At 40.1% G+C, this 26878-nt stretch overlaps 2 protein-coding genes and 1 long non-coding RNA gene across 12 annotated transcripts in view; 2 read left to right on the top strand and 1 right to left on the bottom strand.

Moving 5' to 3' along the window:
- LOC124070351 (RIMS-binding protein 2) overlaps positions 1–7462 on the bottom strand; it is a 59950-nt gene extending 52488 nt beyond the window's left edge. For all 10 annotated transcript variants that reach the window (XR_006845176.1, XR_006845177.1, XM_046410180.1 and 7 more), the window contains exons 1-2: positions 7243–7462; positions 5307–6304 (exon numbers count right to left, since the gene is read on the bottom strand). Coding sequence is in view for 8 of the 10 variants with exons in the window: in XM_046410180.1 (XP_046266136.1) it covers positions 5307–6200 (894 nt within the window). In the remaining 2 variants the exon portion in view is untranslated. The remainder of the gene's footprint in view (positions 1–5306; positions 6305–7242) is intronic.
- Positions 7463–8423: 961 nt separating this feature from the next.
- Positions 8424–9558, top strand: LOC124070751. The gene is made up of 2 exons (XR_006845237.1): positions 8424–8597; positions 9191–9558. It is a non-coding gene; the product is annotated as an uncharacterized LOC124070751 (long non-coding RNA).
- Positions 9559–15795: 6237 nt separating this feature from the next.
- LOC124071048 (scavenger receptor cysteine-rich domain-containing group B protein) lies at positions 15796–24497 on the top strand. Its single transcript, XM_046411478.1, is given in 11 exon segments — positions 15796–15948; positions 16925–16961; positions 18524–18867; positions 18999–19058; positions 21025–21339; positions 21723–21791; positions 22095–22160; positions 22314–22628; positions 22822–22836; positions 23189–23425; positions 23510–24497. Coding segments are annotated over 11 exon segments (1911 nt in total). The 5' UTR covers positions 15796–15812; the 3' UTR covers positions 23827–24497.
- The last annotated feature ends 2381 nt before the right edge of the window (positions 24498–26878 follow it).

Here is a 26878-nt window from a genome sequence, read left to right as displayed (position 1 = left end):
GACACAAATGAAGGTGTTGCTCCTTGCCTAAAATCTGTAACAGATACAACCAGTTACAGATAAACCAGGAGTTTTAAAGTACCTCCTCCCTCTCTACGCCGTGACGTTTTCCAAAATGAGGACAATCAGCTCCAAAGGGATGTTACACATTTTCGGCCTTCGCTTGTGAAGGCAATTCAGTCAAAGTCATCATCCTGGTAGCATTCTTGAGCACATCGTGGTTCATTTTTTTCACAGCGTAGCATTCAGATTCAGAGTCTGGCTGGCTACAGTCATGTTCCTCATGCTTTACCACTCTGTCGTCTGAGGGGGATGTTTGTCGTAGGTACCAATCCAGAAAAAGGAAAAGACACAGCAGTCCTCTTCTTACCTTGCGTAATGGTGAAACAGCATTTGTAGGCCCACCAGAAATAACAAATATGAAGAGATGTGCAGTGGAGGAAAAACAAAAAAAACAAGAGAATGATCTAACTAACAGGTTTCCTCTTCTGTCCTCATTCTCTCAGTAGGGCTGAGATGTGGGTGGCATGTTGACTCTGAAGCTGTGAGTCTGTTCTCATTGCTGCTGCTGTGTCAAAAAGTATTTCATCCAGATGCAATAAGACCCGACAGGCTGGTTAATCCCATCTTGCTTACAGCGCCATAAAGGTGAAGAAAGAGGACGAAGGGAAAAATGTGTGTGTAAGACGGCGAGTGTCGCTGAGAGGAGGGGGGTAGGGAGGACTGCTTCCATCGTCCTATCACAAAAAGGCAGGCTTCGAGACGGGGCCCAATCATCACCATGACTGGAGCTCGTTTCCATAGAGATGACGCTGGAATGATGTTGGCTGTCTATTGATTGTTCAAGAGGCAGTACACACTGCAACACAGGGAGGTTGCAGGAGGCAGGCAGAGGAACAAGTGTGTCCAGTCCAGACTAATTTGAATGTTTTACTGCTGTTGTGCCCCAGAGAAACAAATGTCTGACATGGTGAGGAATGCTCCTCATGTTTTAGTCATTTGGCCTTGGACACAGACATTAAAGAACATAAAGCTGGAGGTCTGATGCTGCAAAAGGTAAACTCTGTCACATCAAATTACTTTAGCCTGACTCCTTCTTTTTGAGCATCAAATGAGCAAGGCTGCTTAATAAATCCTTTCAACTAACAGAGGTTAATGATCACATCAAAGCCTTAAAAAGCGATTTTGAGACAACAGGGTGCAACTCCATTGCAATAGGTACACAGTAACAAGTACCATCACTACAGGCTGCTGTTATCCACCTACTCTAACCTTATCATTAAGTAGCTAAATAAAGCTGCTAGTGGCTTAAAGTAGAGGAAAGGACTAGCAATATAACTAGATTAATAGATAATATTATAAATGCTGTCGCTCTAAAAACAGTTTTTGTCAGTTGATATGTACGTTTACTGCTGGTGAAGATGTGCACCATTTAGGAACTTAAATACCAGTTAAATTAGTCCTTGCATTGAGAGTGGAAACCACAAACCAGACCAGTGCTCTCTTTTTTACCACATTTCACATCCGTGTATCCTACAGCATGGAACTCACTGGGATCATTTTCATGTAATGCAACATGAGAACATGGAGTGGATGAATGAATGCAACGAGTAGCACATAAACTTTTTTAAAATGACACTGACATAGAAAACTGGAATTAATATAGACTGGTCATGTTACATCGTATATCCAATCACCTGCCGTGGTGAATCAAAGCATCCCTGGTCCAAAGTTGAAAAAAAGTTCAATCATCATCGACTCAAACAGCACACAGCCAGTCATGTTCACATGAGTGGCATCAGCTCTCTCTCCTTGCAGTTGTTCAGCTGTGTTTGGCCTGGAAAAAATGAAGGCTGTGGTGGCAACCACTTGCTATCTTAAAGTGCCTTCGGGATCATGTTTGTTTATTTACTAGTAATGGGAAATGTTGTGGTCAAAACATATTTTACTACTTTGTAGCTTCTGTGTTTGCTGAAGCTTTAGTCTGGCTCCTTCGATTAAGAAAAACAGTCAATATTGTGTTCCTTCAAAGGTCACCCAAAGCTGGTTGCAGCAAAATTAAAACAAAACAAAACAAAACAAAACACAAAAACGACATTTTGCAGCAATTAACTGACATTTTTCTGGTAAAATACCAGTGTAGTCAACACGGGACTGTTACATGTAAAGTGACTCTCTCTAAAATAGAAGTGATATCCATTTTTCCTTAACTGTCTATCATCATTTTCACGCAAACAAACAGCGTGCTCACAACACCATGGCATTGGCAGCCTAAAGACTGAAACTGAGTATTTCTGTTCTGCTCCAGAGAATCTACAAAAGAGAATCTCTCAAAACAAGCCACAAAGAACAAAAAATGTGAGATTACTGCTGCACACATGACTACTGCCACCAGCAAGGCTTCTTATCACATGATGTACACAGCACACATATATTAAATTCAATAAAAATATCACTGAGCATAGAAAAAGTCTAATGCAATGTACGTCAAACAGCAAAAGCAGCCAGGTCCATGATGGTTCACTTATACTGACATCTTATCACACTGACAACTTGACAATGTCTCCCCCGTCTGTTTACCTGTCACATAAAATCTATTAAACGTGCACAGGGAGGAACATTCGGAGCAGCAAACACTTTCAATAGCTGTTAGTTCCAATCACACCTACAGGCAGATTCAAACGCTGTTGGGTGCTGTCATAACAAGCCATTCCTCGCCTCTTCTTCGCCTGCTGTGTTGTGTCATATCACACAATACAAATAAGTGCTTTCTTTGTTTTATCAAAATACTCATTGGTTTTCAAAGGTAGTTAATATTGTTTTTGTTAAGTTTGCTCTTAGTTATTATAATCATATTTCTCCTAGTGAATTAGATATGCAAAACTTTTTCAGATACAGAATCTCATTTAACGTTTTATAAACATGTTGTACATACATCACAGCATGTTCTCTGTACATAACATGACTTGTTATTTTAAAATTAAAAAAGGTGGCAGACTACTGGAATGTCAAATTGGCATGTTTATATAATAAATAAAGATACAGTAAACTTGAATTACAGTGCAGTAATTTGTTTTTACACACCTTAAAAAGTGCAAAACTGAGACAAATTAAACAGACAGAAGAAAGGTATTAGTCAGTCTATTCTTGTTTTCAGTGATTTCCAACAGCACACCTTGACTTCTCTCTGCGGCCAGTTGCTGTGGCAACAAAAGGGATGCCTTAGCAGAGCTGTGCAAGAAATATGAGGTTTGGGCACTGCTGTTTAGACACAGTTCAAGCTTTGATTAATTATTCAATTTCCTCTCTATGAAAACTTGATCCAAAATTCAAGAGACTGAAACATACTGACCCACTTCTGCCACTCCAACACAACAGATCCACCCACACATGCTAACCCCTACCCTCTGCTCACATCCTGCACAGCTCTCCTCACACATACGCCACCACAGTCACGTTAAATGGTTTTACATATGCTGCATCATAATGTCAACTAAAAAGGCTGCAACATTAGTTAGTGTCTGGTTCTCCTTTAGTGGTACTAATGTGAGTGTATTTGCCACAGTCTTGTTGAGTTGTTTATGGTATTTGTTACCATTTACAGTTTAGCTCTCCATCTTACTGCTGCTCCCTGAAAAGAACACCACACACTTGGTACTGAATGAATGAATGATGATGTCTAAGTTACTGAATGATCAGAACCATTTGCTATGTAGGTTTTCACTACACTGGCATACAGTTTTTACCGATAAATACGGTAATTAATTTGCAGTAAATAAGGTTTTGCTATGTTCTGTGATGCAGCTTGTGCTAAATCAGTTTTAATGAATCAGTTTTGATTTGATGATCAAGGTGTTAGTTAGCAGCTTAGCCTTCCTGTACAATGACTGGGATGAACAGCTTCTGTCGAAACTATTGTGTGTCTACATCTATATTTTTTGCATTTAGCTCCAGTAATGAGGAAAATGAGAGGCTAATTTACAATTCAAAAATACACAAAACTCCATTGCAATACAAATCAGGTGTTTTGATATGAAAGAAACAGATTAATCAGTATGCATGGAATAATAGTTGTTATTGTTTATAATAGAAATATCTGCTGTTAGTTCTTTGTCAATTCATTCTTGTTGCCTCATAAGTTTACATAGACAAAGTGTATTACGTCTGTGCGTCTTATGTCATGCTTTAAGTCTAAAGTAACTGGATGTGTTTGTGTGAATGTTTATTTCACATCATGAGGATTGCCTCTAATGGCACAGAAGATTTGAAGTCATTCTATCTTATGGGTAGTACCGGCCTTTCTATGTGACAAAACAATTAAAAAGAAGAGGTTATAATGTCACTTGGCATATTAAATATATATATATATATTAAGGATCTTATTAAAAATGCACCCAACTGGCTATAAAACATACAGTTAAAAGTACAGCGGCAGGCCATCAGGGCCAGCAAGGCCTTCTCTGCTGGCCTAAACACTATCAGAAGCACTGACCTACATTTACAACCTAAATTCTATTATTTGTTCCATGAAATTGTATTCATTTATTCCCAGCAGTTTATTCACTTCATTTCGTAGCATTTCTCTCGACTGCACCACTTCCAGTATGTATATGGGGATGTTCGATTTTTGTCCAATCAGATTTCAGCCTTTATGTGTTGCCATGTCAGTCTAATCTGCCCAGAGCCTTCAGAATCAGTAGTGCTGGCCCACACAATTTAAACTGTATTAGCCACTGACTGTTTCTTTAACCAAGGGCCAGCAAGATGTCTGTGTGAAGCGTCAGCATTCTTCCGTCCTCTGATTGGTTGGTCAGAGCAAAAGTCACAGCCAAGTGCCGACTAGCAGTTCTGATCTGCTCCAGATGATGTACATGGCACAGTTGCGGTTGTAGTGTAGAGGTTTGGAGTTGTCTTAACTGTGTTTCTTGTTGTATTAATAATGGTAATCCTCAACACGCGAAATTCCTCTCTCTCTAATGCCACGCCTTGTCATATTGCGTTTTTGGACAGTATCAGTGTTTTTTTATTAATTGCGACGTGATGGTTGTATTAAGAGGTGGACTCAGGTATGTCCCCACTGAAGGCTCAGGTACCAAATGCACGGTTCGCCACTGTAAAACTGTATTACCACAAATGTGTCATAGTTCATATGAATATGAAACAGTGCAAACAAAAGCCTCAAAGTGCACACTGAAACAGTTTCTTAGTCTAATGTATAAGAAATGCCAGCAATACTTAACTTACTTGAAGACATTCTATTTAATTTTGGAATCATGTATGGAATTTGGAAATATGAAATAACTTACCTCCATGTTTCTGTCCATGCATTGGGAAGGCAGTATCTCATCTGACCCAGAGGACTCAGCGCAGCAGGGGGGCTGGTTGCCCCAGCCTGCATGGGGAGAGCTGTGAGGGTGACAAATTTTCAGAGAGCTGCTCTGACAGGTGTCCAAGGCGGCGGTGGTGCAGGGGTCAGCTGTACAAACGGTCCTCCCTAAAGGGAGCCGGCCCGGATCTGATTTAGTTTTCCTCTTAAATGAGTGGGAGGCACTGTGAGATCGCTGTGGCAAGGTTAGGAGAGGCTTTGTCTGACAGGAGTTACTGCTGTCCTCCTGAGGTGGCTTTCTTGGGAGGCATTTAAAAACGTTGCTGGGGTGTCCTGCTCTCTGCCTCCCCTGTAACAGTCTTCCATGAGCCTCGAGCAGGTGGCAGAGAAAGATGGCCTTTTCTAGCTCCAATTCCTGCTTGTGATGCAATTTATGGACTGGCTGCTTACCACTTATGTTCTCAAACAGTGTCAGCAGCAACTGCTCCAGCTTTTTATATGTTTCTCCATTGCACAAAGAAAGAAACTCTTTCCCTGTGGACTCAACTTTACTGTTTGTTCCACTGTTTACAATGCTCGCTTCCTTAGCCAGCCAGTGTCTGATAGAAAACCTGTCCTTTTGGCACCCTCGCCTGGCCGTCAGCGCCCTCACGGCCCTCCGCTGTTCCCTCTCAGCTTCTTCCCGCAGATGCCTGAGCTCGACAGAGAGGTGACCACTGGCCTGCTGTGTTTGCTTCTTCTCTGCTTCCAAATCAGCACGCAGCCTCTCTAGCTCTTGTCTGTAGCCCGTCTGGCCCTGGCGTGGTTTCTTGGATGACAGTGCCAGAGGGTTATCACTGCCGTTCCTCATGATGACACACTCACAGCACAACATGCAAGGAGCGGCGACACATATTCATTTCAAAAGAACTGAGAGGAGGTGGAGGTGGGTGATGGGTGGTTATCAGACATGCAGCATGCAATTATCACACCAGGTCACTGGAAAGATGAGACAGTGGAGGGTGTAAGAGCATTGGAGAATATTGTCAGTTATTTTAAAATGTTTTAGATGAATGTAATTACTTGAAATGTAATGTTCGCAGCATGGTTAATGCACAGTTGATGATCACAGTATCAGCCCTCCCTGTTAGAGGGAGGAGCTTCCCTATGGAGTGAGGAACAAGTAAATCTGAGGCAACAGCTGCCCAGGCTATGTTAAGTCCAACCAACACATAACTTGAATCAGAAATGTTTATTACTGATGTCCTACCAAGCAAATTATGATTGTATTTATGCTTGTTATTTTCAGTTTATTCTAAACCTGGCTTAATAAACAGACGTTCATATAATACAGAAGTATAGCAGACAACTCACTTACTAATTCATTTATACTTTATTTTGTGAGAAGCATAAAGGGACTACAACTAACATTTCGCTGTACATATCTGCGTTCTAATGAAATTATCTTGTATCTTGAACTGACCACCTATAAAGAGATGAATGCAAGAAAACTATTACCAAAACAATTTATTCAGTATGGGAAGCGATTAATGAAGCTTGTGCTCAGGAGCATTTGAGGATGCTGGTGGACTGGTGAACTTCCAGTGAAACGGGCTAACAGGAACACACCGTTAGTTAGCTATCACAGTCAATTCCCCCCATCACCATCTCAATTTAGCTTTTCCCATATGGGCGCTGTTTCACGGCTCATGTTACAGAGGATGGACACTTCGGTCCGTGGCTAATTAACTAGCCTAATTTAGCAAACGATTATGTGGTGAAATACCTGATTCCAATGTAGGTAACGCTTTTAAACAACGTGAATAACAGTATGTTAATCTGGAGCTGCAACAGGTCCTGACTACTAACTTAGCTACTAAGGCTTGTTAGCAAGTGTTAGCTAACAATTTTCTAGCTACAACTTGTATCAAACTCACCTCTCAGCGGACTCAACTTTAACGGTTAACTTTTCATCAATAGAGCCATTTTCTGTCAACCGAGGTACTCTGTTCGGCATTAGCATGATCTTTCTAGCACCAGAGAGACTGATAACGTTAATTGTTAAAGGTCCATTGAGCCATGCAACAAGGGGTTTGTTTATCTGTCAGGGACCAGTGTCACACATACATCGAGGCTGTGGCCAGCGTCATTGTGCTGGCCCGTCCAGGAACGGTGCTGCCTTCACTGCGCCTCGTCGTCACATTTTAAAGACCAGCTGCATAAAATATAGATTTGCAAGATAAATGTAAACACATGTATGAATAAAATATAAAATGTATGATAAATATGCGAGTTGCTTCGCATTTTAATGACCAAAACAAAATATTCATGTAATTTTGAAAGTCGGGGGTGATAGACTTGCATAGCCCTACAATAGTAAAACGATCATTCATCAAAGTTTTCAATAATCTGTCCTCGAAGAGTTATGATTTACGTTAATACAATTCCATCCGATGACGCTTTCCTCTACTCTTAAACTGACTAGTTAAAAAACGTTTTGTTGAGTTGTTCATGGCCGTTTTTACAGTAATCTAGTATTACCAGCCCTTCCATGAAGGCAACAAAAACATGGATCCAACCACACAGTATGTGAAGGATGACCACTAGTGGTGACAGGCTGCTACTGCAGAGTTGTTAAGGTTTGTAAATTGGCTTAGATTTTCTTATCCTGATCAGATGGATCATTATATAGGATGATTTTTTTTGAAAAAAAATAAAAAGAATGGCCCTCCTGTCCAACTTGTTCAGTCTCTTCCTGTCCTGCTCCGTGCTGCCGTCAATTCAATGCAGATTGAGGTTTGCGGAAGAAAATTCAATGTATAAGACAACAACTGGTGATTGTTTTATTGCATGCAGCAGTTTTTTAAAATGGCCTCAACAGCATCAACACAAAGTCCTCTGTGACACAGTTTTTGTGGCACATGGAATGGAGAAAAACAGCAAACAGAACACAGCAGGCTGGGCTGAAAATAAGTTTGCTAAATCAAAGTTCAAAGTCATGCTTGTGGAGACCGCTGCAAGGCACACAGGATGTAAAGGGAAAAAAAGACAGGAAACAGGATTAAGGGATGGCTGAAAATTATGGCAGTAAAGCTATGCAAGTGAGTAGACAGAGGAAACAAGCCCAGGGTCTAAACATGCTACAGAAAGCCAAACAGGAAACGAAGCACAGGTGTGCCAAGCGAGTTGCTAATGAGGAGGCAGGACAAGGAGAGACGGTGCAGATACCACCATGACATCTTCTTGATTTTAATAGCCCCCTGATTTGGCATCGTTTTACGCCATCTAATCAGTGAGGACTAGCTTTCATTTCTTTTCTTTTTTTTATCAGAAATCGAATACCTTATGTTTTTACACTTACTGATCATGGTAATGCTTTATCACTGTCTGGTAGTTATGTCCTTCTTTTTACAATGTGCATTTTGTCTAATATTTGATTGCTACTCCTGCAGTAATCCCAGTGCTGTATCTCACTATTCTCACTTTCTGCATGATATATCAGGAATGCACTGTATAATATGATCCCTGATAAATGATAAAATGCTTCCTGAGAATTATTTGGCAAAGCCAATGATATTGAAATGTATAAATCCTCAAAGGTATGTACATACCTTTTCAATATCATGTTGCCAGAACCCATAAAAGAAAGCAAAGCATACCTTATCTGACCACTGGGTGGCATTTCTGGAGGCTGGAAAATAAGCCTGTATTTTGTAGTCTTCTTCATTTTACACCAGTAACGCAGGTGCACTATGTCTCTAATGGTTTGTGTTCATTGTCAGGTTGAAAGAGACAGAGATAGATTCAGCAAACTATCTGTGTTATCAGGGTGTCCTTGGGCCGCTCCCTCTCTTATTTCCATCTCTGTCTGCTCATGTGTGACAGGCTGTTGGGAAGAGGCAGAAACAGAGACTGAAGGAGAGCGAATGCACTGCAGAAACCACAGAGACTGTTGGTCCTTAATCATTCAACACAGTTTGTCTCTAACAGTACGTACATCTGCAGCAATACAGACTTCCTGGCAAATAGATAACTATGTAGCTTCAGTAGGTTTGCCTTGACTGTGATTTGTACATGCATGTTAAACTGAAGCAAATGTTCCATCTGCACACCTCTTGCACCTGCCCTGCTTCTGTACTTATGACCTGAAAGTCATGCACTTGATGTATGCACATTTCTGCTGCTTTATTTTCTAATACAATATGTTCGGCACATATGACTTTTGTAAAATAATAATTTCTGTATTGAACAACCATCATGTGCATGTCTTGACTATTTTCAGCATATCTTTTGGTATGTGTTCTTGCATTAGTTTTCATATTCTGCCTTTATCTTCGACTCTACGTGATGATTAACTGTCAGAACTTGAAATGCTCTTACCAAATGACCAGAGGCATGTGCGGGATTCTCTTTCAAGGTTTTTATTCCCTGACATTTGTGCGACTCAGTATGCATGCTGGCACTATGATGGAGCATAAGGCTTCAAACAAACATTCTGCATGGCACTGGCATTGCCTTACCTTTCCCATAATAATTTAGAGGTTATGTTATGTTGTTACTGAAATCTATAAAACAACTCTGTCAGATTACCTTTATTTATTTATTATTTATTGATCCTATATTTTATGCACACAACTCACCACTGTGGTTAAATTATGATAAAAGAACTTTGGAATTTTGGAAGTCTTGCCGTGTGCGTATTTGTGAACTGTGTCACAGTCGTCACCACCTCTGACACCAAATACTACCTGTCTTCACGACCCACTTAAAAGAAGACAAAGGTAACAGGATGTCGTGCTGCACTATTTGTGTCAAGTATAAATTCAAGACCCTCATAACTATGGAACTTTACATAACTCACATCATTGTGAGAGCTGTACACCCTGGCATATAACTCCAGGTTATCCATGAACTTGCTTCTCTTCCCAGGCAGCACAATTGAAGTTATGTAAAATAGACTCCAAGAACACATACAATGGCTGACCTCGCCAAATCCTCAACACACTAACAAGACTTCTTTTCCAGAAACTTCATAATTCCCAACTGAGAATGGCCCTTTTGCTCACATTGTGTGTGCCTCTGCTCAGAAATTCATCTGGGAGATGAGGAGACTGGACTTCTTTCAGTCTTTTCTTCCTTCGTGCCTTTTGTTTGTGGTAATTTTAATTCCTCTTTTCATCTTATCCCTATTAACTGTCCCACAAACTAGTGTAAACATCTGAGCTACTTTATTTTTAGTAATTGCAACAAATATATCAAACAGGATGATGAACTGAAACACAGTTTTGATTTTAACTGCTATTGCATGTGGCCTTAAAGGTAACGTTGCAATACAAAACATTAATTAACAATACAATGTGAAGAAATGAGAAGGGAAATAATACAGTCATGTATCTGACAGAGACTGCTTTTCAAGGCTCTTAAAGGCACACATCAGCAGGTCAGGCTCATGCTGTAGCTAATCACTGCTGACCATCTCGACATCATCGTGTGTTTTAGCACAGCTGGCAATCTTTGCATCCAGTAACACGTGAAGCCTCCAACACATGCTGTCACGAACAAAGAAGGGATGTCACCTATAGATAACACATCAGCTGTGACTGTGAGCTGCATATTCACTTTCATCTGCTACAAGACAGCAAAAACGCCAGGCAGCCATATTAAAAAAGACTGAAGATAAAAGGATATTTTTGTGAGACATCACAATAGTTATCATGGTTACTGTGGGCTTAATGAGCCAGCAATGTTTTCATGTTGTGCAGCAGAGAGAGAAGTCACAAAGGAAGAGAAACACTACCTGGTATGAACATTTCTTAGGATGCACTGAAGCTTTTCATTTCACATTTAATGTTCAGTCTGGTTTCTGTTTATAATAATGAATGAGAAGCAGCTGGTTTCTCTTCTAGATAACAGATAATGAGTTTAGTACAGTAAGTAAAATACAGTAATGTTGTATTCACAACTTCTGCAGCAGGTGTAACATGATTTTACTGCAAGTTACTGCATTGTACATTTTTTTTTAAATTTGTGTATGAAGGCCTACATGTTGGAAAGGAGACTGCAACTATAATCCATGCTTTTTAACATTAGCAATGGATCTCATGACTTTTAGGCAGATGTTTTTGTGATTAAAAAAAAAAAAAAAGCTCTGGTACACTCATAGTCCAGTTCCTGCCCAGCACCACACAAACAGCAGACACGGCAGAGATCGACGGGTGACCACAGTGGAGAATTAGTTGAAGAGTCAGATGTTTCCCTCAGGGGTTGGAGTTAAAGAACAGAGCGGCTACAAATGAATGCTACCACTGCTCAGTATCTACTGCTTGTTTTAAAGTGCAGTTGTTGGCTTACAATTTCATTAAGCGATAACATGTCAACGTTGTGTTTATAGCTTGTTTCCACTGCCCCCAAGTGTTCAAGAAATTAGCCAATGTAGGCTTATCTGGAGTCCTTTTTAGCCACGTAGATCTGTGTTCTTGTTGCAATTTGCTGAGTTTTGGAGATATCAGCTGTTTTTCCAACTCACACTCAACAGTCCAGATATCACAACAGGTAAGCAGAAAAATATATTTTATTTTGGTGTGAACTGTCCCATTCAAGTAAAAATTAAAAAGTAACAAAGGAAATAAATTGAAAGTAATTACTTCACTCTAATAGCTCAGTGAGTAGTGATGTCAGTGATGGCTGACATATATTCACAGTAACTGTGGTTATTATACTCACACAGTGCTACATACCATGCAACAATTTTCAAGTTAGCAGAACAACCACACTGATACAAATTTTTACTCTATATTCATATTTGTTAGTTCTAGCTTGAAACAAAACATGTTTAATGTTGAGGTAAACAAGTTCCGGTACCAGCTTCATAGAACTTGAGTGGAGATAAAGGATGCAAAATTAAAATAAAGTTTTCAAGGCAAGACAAAGCTGCGAGTAAATCTGTAGCTTTGGCTGTAAGGTGCTGTGTTTCCTCAATCCTAACCTGGGGGTTCAGAAAATTAGCTTAGCGTAACAGAATCCCTGTATTTTGGCCCAAGCGCTGATTCAGGTGACACCTCAGGAAGGAGTACTGAATTGGTCCTTAAAAACCCTGTCAATGGCCACGGACAGCCTGCATGTTTCTCCGCGGCTCAGGAAGGATTAGTGTTTGGAAGCAATTGCAATTCGTCTGCTGCACAATTCAGAGAGGCCCCAGGCTTTTCCTTGTAAGGATACATGCAACTGAAAGAACTAGAGTATCTTGTGTGTGTGAATATCTTGCATGTGTGAAACATAACCAGCTTCTTTCTGGCTCAGGGGAGAGGGTTTTTAGAAAGGTAGAGTGTAGAAATTCACAGAATAGAAAGAATAGAGTAACCTCTAGAGCAATTTCTTTCAGTGAGATTGAGATCATTTTGTAACACACAGAGATTATAACAATCAAACTGATTTCTGAGATGCTTTTGTAATTTCTAAAGGTCAAATCTGAGCCCTCTCTGAGCATAACTTTATGCCTTAACCTGAGGATTTTACAACCTTCAAAACTCTCCAAGAAATACTGTGTTCAACTTTCTGATAGTAACTTTCATTACTTCATAATTGCACAGTGTTTTACTTTAGAGCTCTTCTGTGTGGGAGAGTCCAGTGCAAACACACACACACACACACACACACACACACACAGGACTTGAGCCACAGCCTTGTTTCTCTCTCTGCGAGTGTGTGCAGAGATGAGCCGGACCGCACCTTCTGTGAGCGCTACCTGAAACTGGAGATGCGGGGGTACCAGTGAAGGGTTAGCTTTCATTGTCTTTGTCCTTTTTTTTTTTCTTTTGCCCCACCTGCTTTTTTTAACCATAGACAGGTACAGGGCGTTAGAATATTAACATACAATGCTGTGGTATTTATTGTTTTACGTAATCCCAGTCACTGAAGCCAGGTACTTATAGTCAAGCAGGGTTAAGGAGATGAAAGACCTTAAGCAAGTTGCATTGGATACTCTGAGTTTCCTTCCTCCAGTTCCTCACAAACTTTCTGTGTTTTCTGTGTGACTTGTGGAATTAAGTCGGCCGATATTTGAGACCTGAGGACATTTTAGTGGCTTTTTTGGGGGGAGAAAACCTATTTTATTTTTATTTATTTATTGGTGCTGAAGACAAACCCTTTCACAACAGGTATGTATTTGTTTATTTATTTATTTTATACTTTATTCATTTGTTTTCTATCTATCATGATCATTTTCAACATGAACCTGGTTCTGTGACACATCAGTGGATATTTCTGTTTTCATATCTAACTTTTCTTTTACTTTTTTGGGGGCTGTGATTGCACATTCATCATAGTGTGAGGGGAGAGAAGTTAATTATTATGCAATGTAAGATACTTGAATTAAGACCTTACATTATTACCTTAAATGATTTCTATTGCTGATTATGGGCATTTCTGTAATTTCAAAAAGTTGTTTGTCATATTTTGTCACATTTTACAAAAAAGTGAACAGAATTTGCAGAAAAAGCATATTGCTCGTAAAAGGCTACGGTCAGACATGCGGTTGACAAATGCATTGATTCTCAGTGTGAATGGCATAAAATCAGTTAAAGAGACTGACAGTATCATTCTCTGGTTTATCTCAGACATTCAGGGGTATTTTTGTGGGGCCGAGATCTTTCAGCTATTTCTCAGTGCAGGGAAGTGAGAAGGGAGGGGAAGCAGAGCCGACACAAAAGGCAACATTATTCCCCAGCGGATCTGCGCTACATCCTACTATGAATGGAGTATTGAAAAACATAACATTGGGGACTAGATTATTTTTCATCCCTCATAACTGAGCCATTTGTCCCAGAGTTTCGAGTGGTTTGTTGGTACAGTCTGCAAATGAGACAACCGTGGTTCTCAAGTGCTATGCTTGCGGAGCTGGTGTTAAAATGCCCACCTCCCAATTGGATGCTCAGTGACATCTTTGTGGGCCTCGGGTCTTCTGTGCTGCACTCTCTGAGACAATGCAACGGCCAGTGAACATGCTGGTGAAGACTACACTCTCCAGAGTTCTTTCTGTGGTTGCCGTTAAGTGTCAATGTCCCAACAGAGGTTGCGTGTCAACTATGTCTCCTCGAGCTGAAGATAACTTTATGTATACAGTACAGTGGCTCAAAATTTTAACACCCCCCCTCCCCTCTTCTCCCCCTGCCTCCTGCTCTCCAAGGAGACGAGAGGCGCCCCTGCAGTGTCATCAGGTGCCTAAGCGTTTTGGAGGGTTCTAGTGACAGATTGCAGGAAGCAGCGTTTATGCCTGACGATGGGGACCACAGAAAGCAGAAATGTCTTTTTGTGCCCCCTGGGCTCGGAATGTCCACTATCTCGAGGGGCCAATATCAAATTCTCCTCTCATCATCCCCTAATACACATTCCTGTGTAAGGTCAGGGGGAATTCTGCATCAGTGAAGAGACAAACAACCCAAGGCCAAGCCCCACACTGCGGTCTCCTCATGACAACATGCTCCCAATAACATGATCCAACTCAATTCTGGGATGTTGGCTCTCAAAGAATATGGAAGTTGGAAATTAGTCATTCCAACTTCCCCAAGGAAAACTACTATATGCTTTTTCTTTTGGTAAACCTTTTTATGTTTTTTCTTTAGGTCCTCACACTACAGTATATTTTGGCCCACATCCATTTTCTGAAGTATTTGGATTCCATTGCAGTATTAGACAAATGTCATTCATCCCAGTTTCTCACTTGAGAAAAATGTAGGGTATTCAGTGTCTGACCGAAGTACTATCTAATTCGGATTATTGAGTGATTGTTGGTGAATCCCAATAGTCTGTCTAGGGGAAAATCCCCTTGGTTATCCATAAAAAAACACTCCACAGGTGCCTGCCTCTGTCTGTAACACAAGCCTTCCACATCTGTTGATCGTGTCGGGAGTGAAAAAAAAAACCAAAAAAACAAAAAAACAGCAAAACCTTCCTCAGATCTAACTGTCAATGCAGCCTCCGTTATCTGCTGCCAGGTTGGTGCTCAGCAGCCATTTTGTGCTTACAAAAGAGCAAGAACAAGATTCCTCCTTCCTGGTGTTTTATTTGCAAAAGCAGCATGTTTTGGTGAAATATGCCCATACCCATGTCTCCCATGTCTGGGAACGTGGCCTGACTGTCATCTGTCATCTTTCTAGCTCGGAAAAGTGTTCACATGAGAACTGCCTTACAGCTCTCTAATGTCCACAGGGGGTGACGTGCATCACGTGATCTATGGAAACGATTTCTTTTTGAGCTACACGTTTCACATGCCTGACCTCAGACTACCATCAATACGTACTACCTCACAATAACAACAGCTGCAGGCTCAGAGAAAACAATCCAATACTATAATTAGGCTACTCTGAACCAGGACAAAAAGTAGTGATTGTTTAATAGTAGAAGATAAGTGTCTACTACACTATAGTACATTTAGAAGTGTGTTCATGTACAGCTCTGGACTTAGGGAAGCCTGGTGATGGCAGCGTGTGAATGTGTGTGTTGCAGGCGGATGGTCAGTCAGGCAGCCATGCGAGGCCAGCGTGTGGTGGAGAGCGAATGTAGGTGCTGGAACCCGGCCCTCTGGCTCCTGGTGTCCCTGCTGGGATCCCTCGTCCTGGTGGCCGTCAGTGTGCTGCTGCGATTCGGTGAGTAGAGTTGAATTTGTCCAAAAACTACAGGTCAACAAATGCATTTTTTCTATTCAGTGTCATTTTTTTCTATAAATACTGACATCCATTTATTTAGTAAAGAGATAGCAGATAATTTGTAACCACAGTCTGAAATACAGGCTTTTTATCACATCTATAAATTCATTTGCACTTATAAAATGGTAACATCATGTTACATTTATTAAAAGTGGCTCAAGAACAGCACTTCAGTGATATTTGTGGTGTCCTCCTATTGTTAAAAGGAACAATGTGAAATATATATGGAAAAGTAATAGGCCTTAAAAGTTCTGCACCTCTCAATAACAAATGTCAGAAAGCACAGCTTACTGAAGTATATCATTTCCTTAAGGGGTAATTTTTCATGCACTGGCTGAGGACCAGAGGTTGGCTGTAAGTGACACCCAAATGTTATCTAAAGTTAGGTACTACTGTGTCATTCAACAAACTCATATGCCCTCCCTTTTAAAACTTTTGAAACTCATATAAGGATGATCATGAACATTTTGCTGACCACTCCAGTTCATAGACCAAAATTATTTTGAGATGCCACACTGTATATTTGAAAAGTTGATTCTGATGGCAAAAAAATATTACTGCCATAAACTGAAACAGAATGTAACATATGACATGATTTCTTTTATGTCAGTACATGTTTGATGTTTTAATTATGCTCAAGAACCTGGTGTACCTCCAAGTGAACCCTGTAGATGAGTGTTTTTGTGTCCACAGCCTGTGTCCTGTGTTTGCCAGTGATAGCTGGCTAAAAGCCCTGTTCTTAGTTTGTGGGGAGCCAGGATCAATTCCACTCCCTGGACATTATGGATCAACAAATATATAGAGAGCAATTTAGTCAAATGTGCTGACACCAGCTTATTGGATTTGTCTCTTGTTATAGCCAACGGATATCCAAATGTGTGCCTCACTAACATTTTTCTTTGTATTCAAATTTCAGGAGACATGAAAATAAACAGACGTGCTGTATCCAGTAAGTAATTTTTAATTTAATCACATTTTACTTATCTGATCCTCTGTGACCCTAACACTAACTCTTAACAGGACCCGTCTTCCCTGAATACAAACTAGGACATAGCCTGCATGTGACACAGTAAACAGATGTATTACCAGCCCGTGAAACTACAATACCTAGTTTTGCGTATATACTGTACATGTCTCACAAACAGACAGAAGCCTTTGAACTGACTCCCCTTTTGTGTGATGGTTAGAAACATCCCTCAGGTGTCTTTGTGAGTTGCTGAAACCTGAGATTTTAGTCTTCGGGCATTAGACTGCCCTTTATCTAAGTCCTGAAACATCCTCCAGTTTGACACTTGGAAAAATATTAGCAGTGCGGAGCTAAACCTCAACTTGCTAACATACCTGCAATGACAGTAACATCAGTAGCAGTATCATGTGACCATCTTAGTTTAGTGTGTCAGCGTCCAGCTGAAGCTGATGGAAGTGTCATTGGCTTTGCAGGTACTGGGACTCTAAATCTCAGAAAATAATTAATTTGGGAGTGTGTGTGGCCGGTGTATAATTTATATGTACATGGAGATTTGGATGATGTCAGTGTGACATACATTTCATGCCATGGAAATACATCCAGTAGTTCTTGAAGCATTTATTTCAAACCACAAATGGCAACTTCATGCTAGCACTGGATGAAAAATCAGGGGATCACCAAATATAGCAGGATTCATCCTCTGTGGACCACGAATGCCTGTACCAAATTTAGTAGCAATCTACTCAATAGTCCCTAAGAGACTCGCCCTGCCCTTCTATAATGCTAGCATGGCTAGAAATTAACAGGCCAACATACAGTAATTCTGTTGTAACTGGTGCAGTACATGATCTGAACAGGCCTCCTGTTGTAGTTTCAGTCTGAGTCTAGTGTTACAGGAAAATAGATATAGTAGATATAGAGTAGAGTAACTATGGAAGGCCTCTTTTCAACAAATAATTTGACCATACACTCTCTCTCTCTCTCTCATATGCCATCTTCCCTCCTGTTTCAGCCAATGGCGTGCAAACACACATGACGACGCAGTACCAAGGTAAACATGAGCTATAGAGCTACCTCCACCTCTGCATCTGCCCAGACACTCAGAAAAGCATGTCTGCATGAAGGCTACAGCATGCCAAACCTATCAGTGGCTGGCTGTGTGTCAGTGAAACAGAGTACACAAGGTAGATCAGTGCCTGGGGCTTTTTAAACAAGGTCACTTTCCCAGCTCTCCATTTCCCTAATCCCCACTTATTTGCTATGTAACCTCCCGCCCTCCTGCATCCACCTCACTCACTTCCAAGGAGTTATGTGGCTCTTTGTGTTCAGGAAGATTTTTTTCTTGCTATTAACCGTCATTAAAATAGAGTCATGCTTGATTTTTTTTTTTTAAATTGGACCATGTTGTCTCTCTCACAGTAAAGCTTTTATGGGCCTTCGATTTTTCAGTGAGGTAGCACAGTAGTAGCAACCTAAATATCCACATCTCAGCCAAAGAGCAGAGAATGCAGTTGTGATTAAACACATATGGCAAAATGAATGTGACAGTGAGAATCCCTGACAGAAACTGTCTGCTTGTCTCTTCAAAGTGCAACTGGTGAATGGTCGTAACAGGTGTGAGGGTAGGGTGGAGGTGCGCTACAATGACTCATGGGGCACAGTGTGTGACGATGACTGGGACATGGTGGATGCTAACGTCGTGTGTCAGCAGCTGGGCTGTGGAGTGGCTGTGGCAATGGGCAGCAGCTCTCACTTTGGACAAGGCACAGGGCTCATCCTGCTGGATAACGTGGACTGCAGAGGAAATGAAACAGACCTCAGCCAGTGCAATAGTCTGGGCTGGGGCATCCACAACTGCTACCACTATGAGGATGTGGGTGTTACCTGCAAAGGTAAAGCTTATATAGAACTTGAAGTTGGCTGAGGTATTGGTGAATCATCTCTTCATGTGTGACCCTGGATAAAGTGGACCAAATGACTAAAATTCCCGCTTCCTTTTTCATTTTGCTGCTAGAACCAGCAGTGGTGGGAACAAAAGGTTTAGAGGATCGCACCACACCGCCCCGAGAGAACTCCGGTTTACGTAAGTGCTCCCTGCTTTTATCTAAATGAGACTGGTCTTTTGCCAGCCTGAAACGTCAAAGGGATGAATTTGTCTTTTCTTTTAAAAGCATAGGGACTGAGAGCCAATATGCAGAAACAGGGGGCTATATGAGGAAATTACTGTCATAAACTTGTCATTTTTGACTGTATTTTTAACAATGTATGTGAAAGTGGTCACACCATTGTTTAGTCATTCGACTGCAGCAGGCAGCTGTTTTCATTGAAAAAGATAAAAAAAAAAAACCTCACTGAACAATGTTCAGCACCAAATGGCAGTTAGTGGCTATAGCTAGGTGAACATAGAGGAGCATTCACTTTGAAAGACCACACCTGTATATAAAGGTTCCCATGCAATGGCCAGTTACACAGCAAGCCAATAGCACTGAATGAGTGTCACCCCACCACCACCACCATGCAATTAGTGGTCCTATCAGCTGGCTCTGTATGTCAAGCCATTTTCACATTTCACACAAAAACCACTTCTATCTGTAATTATATTTTAGATATCTATAATAGCATTTCTTGTGTTTGTGGATTATCTTTTCTTTGTGACAATATGAAATGTGGATATCCGTAAGGACATTTTTACATGACAATGCATTTCTGGGTATTAAAATGTATGGATATCTGGAATTATTTTTCTATTATTTTGGATATCTGCCTTAAAATTGTGACTAGCAACTACTGGATACGACAGGACATTTGAAATGGCAGTTTTTCCTTGTAAGAATGCTATTGCAGGTGCTAATCCAGAGTGTTCATTCTAGATATCAAAAATGCAATTGTGTACAATGGAATTTGAAAATCAGATACACATGAATAGAAAAAGTGTCATTTGTCCTAGGAAGAACAACAATGTAAATATCTGAAATGACAATCAGGCTGATTTCCATAAAGGTTTGACAGCAGATGCTGCATTATCTCTCTGCTGAGTAAGTAGATCAGAACGTTATTCGTGTGCATGTCTCATTTCAGTGCAATTAAAAAAGCTATTAAAGTTTTCTTGACTATAGAGAATTCTTTTGTTTGATTAGTAGGTTTTTTTACACTGTAGAGTGAAAAATCAAAGAACACACAAATCTATCAGGCAGGATGCCAGATGTTACTACAAAAGGCAGGTGAAGGTTTCATTAAATAATGAATGGTGGCTTATTTTGTCATTGTGTCAGTCCAAAATGCAAGACTCCTTATGAGATGAACACATGCAGTCAGATTTATTTTTTAAAAAATAGAATAATTAAAAAAATGAATTGAATTGATTGAGATTTGACACAAGATGAAAAGCTTTTCAGTTTGGTGGAAAGTATCTGTTGGACATCTTTGGGGAAACTTCACAATACACCTGAAAGGCCTCTTAAATTCCAGGCCTTCTTTATTGTTTGCTGGGTTTGTTACCGTGTTGTTTATTTCAGCTTAATTCCTAAGAGGGTCATGAGAGACTAGAACATTTAGTTTACAAGTGACGTATCTGGCTAACTTTCTAGTGGCCTTCATAAAACCCACTGGGAATGCAGTGAAGGCATCCAGATTCATGGATCACTTTCAGGTGAAAAGCATTTGTAAATGATGGACACATGAGATTGTCTCATGTAAAAGTGTGTTTTTCTCTGAGGCCGAGGCATAAGATGACAACATCTGTGCTTAGTGCAATATCAGGTGTTCACCTTAACCCTCCCGTTTTTTGTTTTGTTTTTTTTTTTTTTTTTCCAGAGCAACAGAATATTGCCTATTGTATGGGCCCACACCCTTCTCCTTTTCTGGATCAGTGTCTTTCAATCATTTCCTCCACTTCCTCCACACAAATAAATTCTAGCAGTTAAAGTTTCCTGAAATTAGCACATATTAAATTCAACATTAACAGATTCTATTAAAAATTCCCAGAGAACATAAATTTGTTGTAGAGAAAGAGCCCCTAAAAATAACCCTCCCTTTCCCTCTTGGTTTAGGAGATGGCACCATTCGTCTGATGAATGGACAGAACACCTGCCAGGGCCGGGTGGAGATCTACTACAAAGGAAAATGGGGAACAGTATGTGATGATGACTGGGACTTCAACAATGCCCGTGTAGTGTGCCAACAGATAGGTTGTGGTAGCGCCATCTATGCACATACTAACTCATACTTTGGCTATGGAACTGGCCTGGTTCTCTTGGATAATGTCAACTGCTATGGCAATGAACAAGATCTGACTAAATGCAAAAGCCTGGGCTGGGGCAAACACAACTGTGGTCACCATGAGGACGCTGGGGTCACCTGCACTGGTATGCTTCTCTCAGGCATAGAACATGCATTAACACAAGTCATACGGATGTAAACCAGGATTTATTATTATCATTCAAACAAATACAATGTTAGTAATTATTACTAGTTGTGATAATAATAGTACTGGTTGTACTGGAAGCAACTTTGCAGAGAATAAGTCAGACAGTAATGATAAGGTGTGGATAAGATGGGTGAAAATCTTAAGGCGTTCTATTGTTCTCAGGGGCATGTTGAATGATGATGACAAAGAGAAGTTACAATGGCAGTGGTATAGCATTAGTATTAGTATTAGTCTTAGTAACAAGTATTAGCAGAACTATTAATAGCAGTAGTTGTAATGTACATATGAAACTGATTTCATTTCAATTTAAACATTCTTCAGGATCCACAACTGTATCACCCCCTGCAACAGAAATCCAGAGAGGGATCTGGGGAACATTCAACACTCAAGGTATACAAAGACAGTATACAGTGGATGTTTATGTGTAGACATTTACTGGTTTACTGATTGACTGACTTTTGCATCAGCACGTCCAGTTGGTTTAGTTGGATTGCTAGTTGGAAATGAAATGTGCACTGTTGCCAAATGACCAACAGGGAGAGCCATTTCTCCCCCATTGTCCTTGTGTTAAGTTACACCACAGTGCCATGAAACGTGGTGGTGAAAGAGTGCAACAGACTTACCTCACCCTGACCATTATCAGGTAGTCTGAGCCATCAAGTAATTTTGTTATGCATTAAATCTTCTCTCCAGCAACAGAAGCTCCAGTCACCAAGGTTCCAAGTACAACAACCGTTACCACAACTGCCCAGACAAGAGGTAACTATGTCAAACTGATTCCTGTTTTGTGAACACATATACAATATGTTTTGATACTTTACTTATCAGAGAATATTACAGCTTTTTAAGTACATGTAAATTTTATCATAACAGACACTCAGCGATGTACCCCTCTGATGTATTCCTGTCCAGGCAAACCATCCATTCGTGTGATGAATGGTAACAATAGCTGCCAGGGTCGTGTAGAGGTCCTTTACAGAAACGTTTGGGGGACAGTGTGTGATGATGACTGGGACTTACCCAATGCCAATGTGGTGTGTAGGCAGCTTGGCTGTGGCCCGGCTAGTGCAGCCAAGACCCAGGCCTACTTTGGCTATGGTTTGGGTCCAATCCTGCTGGACAATGTGGAATGTAGCGGCTATGAACTGGAGCTGTCCCAGTGCTTCCACCTGGGCTGGGGTCAACACAACTGTGGCCATCATGAAGACGCTGGAGTTATCTGTGAATGTAAGACCTAGCTTGACACCAAGTGGGATTAGAGCATGTTCCATTGGACATACATTTCTGACATGCACGTATACATTATACATCATACGTACAGAGGCAATGTCAGTATCAAAAACCTCTATCTTAAGTCATCAATTCCACTGAGAGTTCACACTTCCTTTTCATCCAGTCATCTGTACCCGCCCTTGCTTAGCTGTCCAGTTGCAATGTATGACTGGAGTACTCTGAGGAGGAGACAACCCAGAGAGCATAAAAAATACAGTGGATGAGTCAAGGCACATCAGCGTCACTGCACGCCTGCAGGCCAAATTTCACTTCTTCGAGGCTGAATCAAAAGCATGTACAGACTCCCTTTTACTCAGAACATCCTTGGTTTCAGGTTGATCATAAAATATGATTGTATGTTTGTTTGCTAAAGGCAGCGGTTTTCAGTTATTTGTCTCCATAATTCTTCCTTCTACAGTGAGGATTATAAGCATCAAAGTCATTACAAAAACATTTTTTACAGTTGTTGGGGAAAAAAAGCCAAAAAATGTTGCTGCAAAATGTGTCTCTGTAATGTGGCCCAAAGGAGCCAAGCAAGAGGCTTCCTATATTGATCACTAGGGTAATTATAAGAGAGGCTTGTTGTTTCTCTTGTCATCTGATACTTCCTGAGTATTCCCAGGACCCACAAGCATCACTGTTTTTCTGCTTTCCTCTGTTTCCCTTAGCTTTTGAAAACCGCATTATAAATGGACGTGACTTTAGAGTAACAGAAAGTATACCTGCCACCACCACCACACCACCCTCTGAAGGTAGGTTAAGTATATCTTCAGCCAGCACAAGATCAATCCAACTCCTTTAGACTCTGAATTTATGTGACCACTTTGTTCATACAGGAATGTTGAGACTGGTGGGTGGCCAACACCAGTGCGAGGGCCGGGTGGAGATGTATTCAGATTCTGCTTGGGGCACAGTGTGCGATGATGCCTGGGACCTTCCCGATGCTCAGGTTGTGTGTCGCCAAATGGGCTGTGGAGAGGCCACGGTGGCTCGGGGGGAAGCTTTCTTCGGGCCCGGTACAGGAACAATCCTGCTGGACAATCTCAAGTGCACGGGTGCGGAGGCCTCGCTGCAGGAGTGCTCCCATATATCCTGGAATGTACACAACTGTGACCACTCTGAGGATGCTGGCGTCACCTGCTCACTGTCATGATTCCAGCAGAACCACTCCCATCTCCACCGTGGGTAGGAAGTGGGTGTACCAACCTGGGACTTGTATACATTATGTAAATAACAGCTTTCACATTACTGAAGGAGTACCACCAACAACAACGTACAAAAAAAACTAATGTGACAAATATATGATTATATATTCTAAACTATCTATGCTTATTCAGCACTTTATAAATAAATATATGTTATAAAATGCAATGTACACTGTTTTTTATTTGATAAAAAAAAGAAAAACAAAGACTTTAACAAAATGTGAAGATATTTAATGTACATGTGATTCTTTGATGATTAAGTAAGGTATATTGGAGGAAATCCATCAGTTATTAATTATGTGGATAAAAGGAAACATTTATGTGGACATCAGCTCCAAATTTCACAGATAAGTATGATAAAACAAACAGAATTATACAGGAAAAAAAGTATACTACAAACCACAAGAATGAAAGAAAACAGAAACATTTATAAATAAATGTGTTATATCTTGTGAATATGCAGTATCTCATCACCTACAAATAAACAATGAGTTGCTTGTGTTCTGTAAACCATCATATAAATAAATGTAACTAATAATCATTTACATGTGACAAATAAATGTTCTTATTTTTCAGTATGTACTTTTGTTGTAAAAATAGAGATATTTAAATCAGTGCAAATATGGTCGCTCCACCACTTGAATCCACCACTTGAATTTGTTCACTTGAAAGGATTTTTGGGAATTCACCATCAGTAAAACAAGGTGCCTTCACTTAGAGGATGAGATTTAGAGTTCTTCTGATTTACAGCAGGATGTAGACTGTCCTCCAGTCTACATTTCCTCAGCCAGCTCATTTACTTCCACCGGTCATTCATTATTTTGTAGTTAACTGAAATAACCTAGTTCTTGAGCTAATACATGATGGTAGCTTAGTCATGTAACTAAGAAAAATAACATATTATTAACATCTTTTGGTTGATATGTAATTTTCAAATTAGAGTGCAGATCTCTACCAGCAAATGACTGTGAAGAAAACAAAAACTGGAATTTATTCATCCTGGCTCTTGCCTAACTTTATTGAATCAAGACATGTCGCGTATGAAGTCTACGTTTGCTTCAGTTCAAGATGAAGCTAAACTTTTCTAGGCTTGTTTTCAGCCAAGCAAATTGTTAGCTTGGTTGTGCTCTAACTCATATGGTAAAATGGCAAACGCTGTACAAAAGGGGAAAGTCTAAGCTTCAATGCTCATAAGAAATCTAATAAATATTCATTTGAATTCACAACAAACCTGGTCTCAAAGTAACGAAACATAATCCTGCTGGTAACCTTAAAAACATAAAGTGTCCCCAGTGGAAGCAAGACTCCAAACTATAACACTTGTGGATCACTAAAGGGCCCTACTGGTTGGTTAATGGAAGTGAGGAGTCGGCGGTCAATGGGGGTTATAAAACAAAGCAGTCAATAAATTAGGCTTTTCAAAAAATATGCATCATCACAACTAGAAGAGGTCCTCGAGTATACAGTCATAAATGTGCACAAAAACATTACGTACAAACACGGACACAGAGATACGCATGCAACTGACTGCATCAAACCTGGCCAAAAGCATAGTGATAATACACAGCTAGCAGCTGCCGTTGTTGCTGTGCAAGTAAAAATTACGAGGTAACGATAAATTCTAAAATGTATTGTTATAACAGTAGAAGATACTTTGAATTACTTGATATAATCGGGAGAAACCTTTACAATAATTGCTGTGCTGCATTAGTCAAATACATAAGAATAGGAATAAGTTCAACATCAAGCAATTTGCTGAGAATAAATAAAACATTTGAGAATTCACCATTCCCTCTTACTCTTAACAGTATGATCACTCTCTAGGCAAAAACTGGCCTAAACAGAAACAAAAAAAAAAACAAAGAAAAAACTACAAGTAAAAGTACCCAGTACATCTTATTGACTCATTATAAAGAATACATAAAAAAAATCAAAATAATATTTTGGTAAATTATTGCAAAACAGTCTTGGATAGAATCAGCAGGAATCAAAGATGTTACCATCAGAGTTATGCTGGGGACAGAGTATCTTGAACCTGACTAACGACATGTCATCACCTGAATGGTAATTATATGAGATTATAGACAAACTTCATTTGTAGATATCTGTAACTAAAGGTTTCAAATTTTGCATTTTGATAAGTGAAATACAATCAGAAATACAGTACAGTAGTACTGGTATTTTATCTCCTAAATGAATTACATACATCCATGAGCCTACACCTGGTGTGAATGTGGTAAACAGACAAATAGCCAATATGGCTCTCAACAGTCTGGTAGGCTGAAGAGCAAAGCAGGAGTAGATTGATCAGGGAGCCAGAATGGCCTGTATAAGAGGGTGTATTTGATGACTCATGATAAAATGACTCAGCATATCACCATTAAGAGCCTGCTTCATATCTACTACAATCAATGAACAGAAATATTAGCAAATGGCAAATCCATGATTATGTGCTTTCAGAAACTCTATGGGAGCAACCCTCATATTTTAGATTATATTGTAAACTAAGCAACAAAAAATATGTTATTTTAAATTAAAATGTACAACTGTTCTAATGAATTCTGTATCTTTGGCTTTTAAGTGATAATATGCTTGCTATAGTGCTTCTTCACTGCCAAGCAAAAACGCTGTGGTAATGTCATACATGCGATATGAACTGCTTTATGGTCACAGGTGTGTCTGTTCTTTATCAGCTACACAGGCTGTGAAGGTGACTCAGCCAATTAAACCCAAGGACAGCAAATATGTTACCACTGATATAATCATCATTGTTAAAAGAACGCACAAAACTTGCATTCTTATTAAGAGATTTCCTTTTACACACATTATACACTGAACATGTGTTGGTAAAAACTAAAAACTGCTCTCCTGATTCACTGCAATATGGCAAGTTGTTTTTAAATTTCAGTATCTTGTTGGAGCACCATATGGAGAACATTTCACCTAACACCTTGTACATATCATTATGTCACTACAGGCTGGGTTACTTGGAAATGGCAC

Source organism: Scatophagus argus, chromosome 14 (assembly GCF_020382885.2).
Source record: "Scatophagus argus isolate fScaArg1 chromosome 14, fScaArg1.pri, whole genome shotgun sequence".
Lineage (NCBI taxonomy): Eukaryota > Metazoa > Chordata > Actinopteri > Scatophagidae > Scatophagus > Scatophagus argus.
Note: the sequence above shows the minus strand (reverse complement) of the source record. Positions and strands in the feature narration are given on the sequence as shown.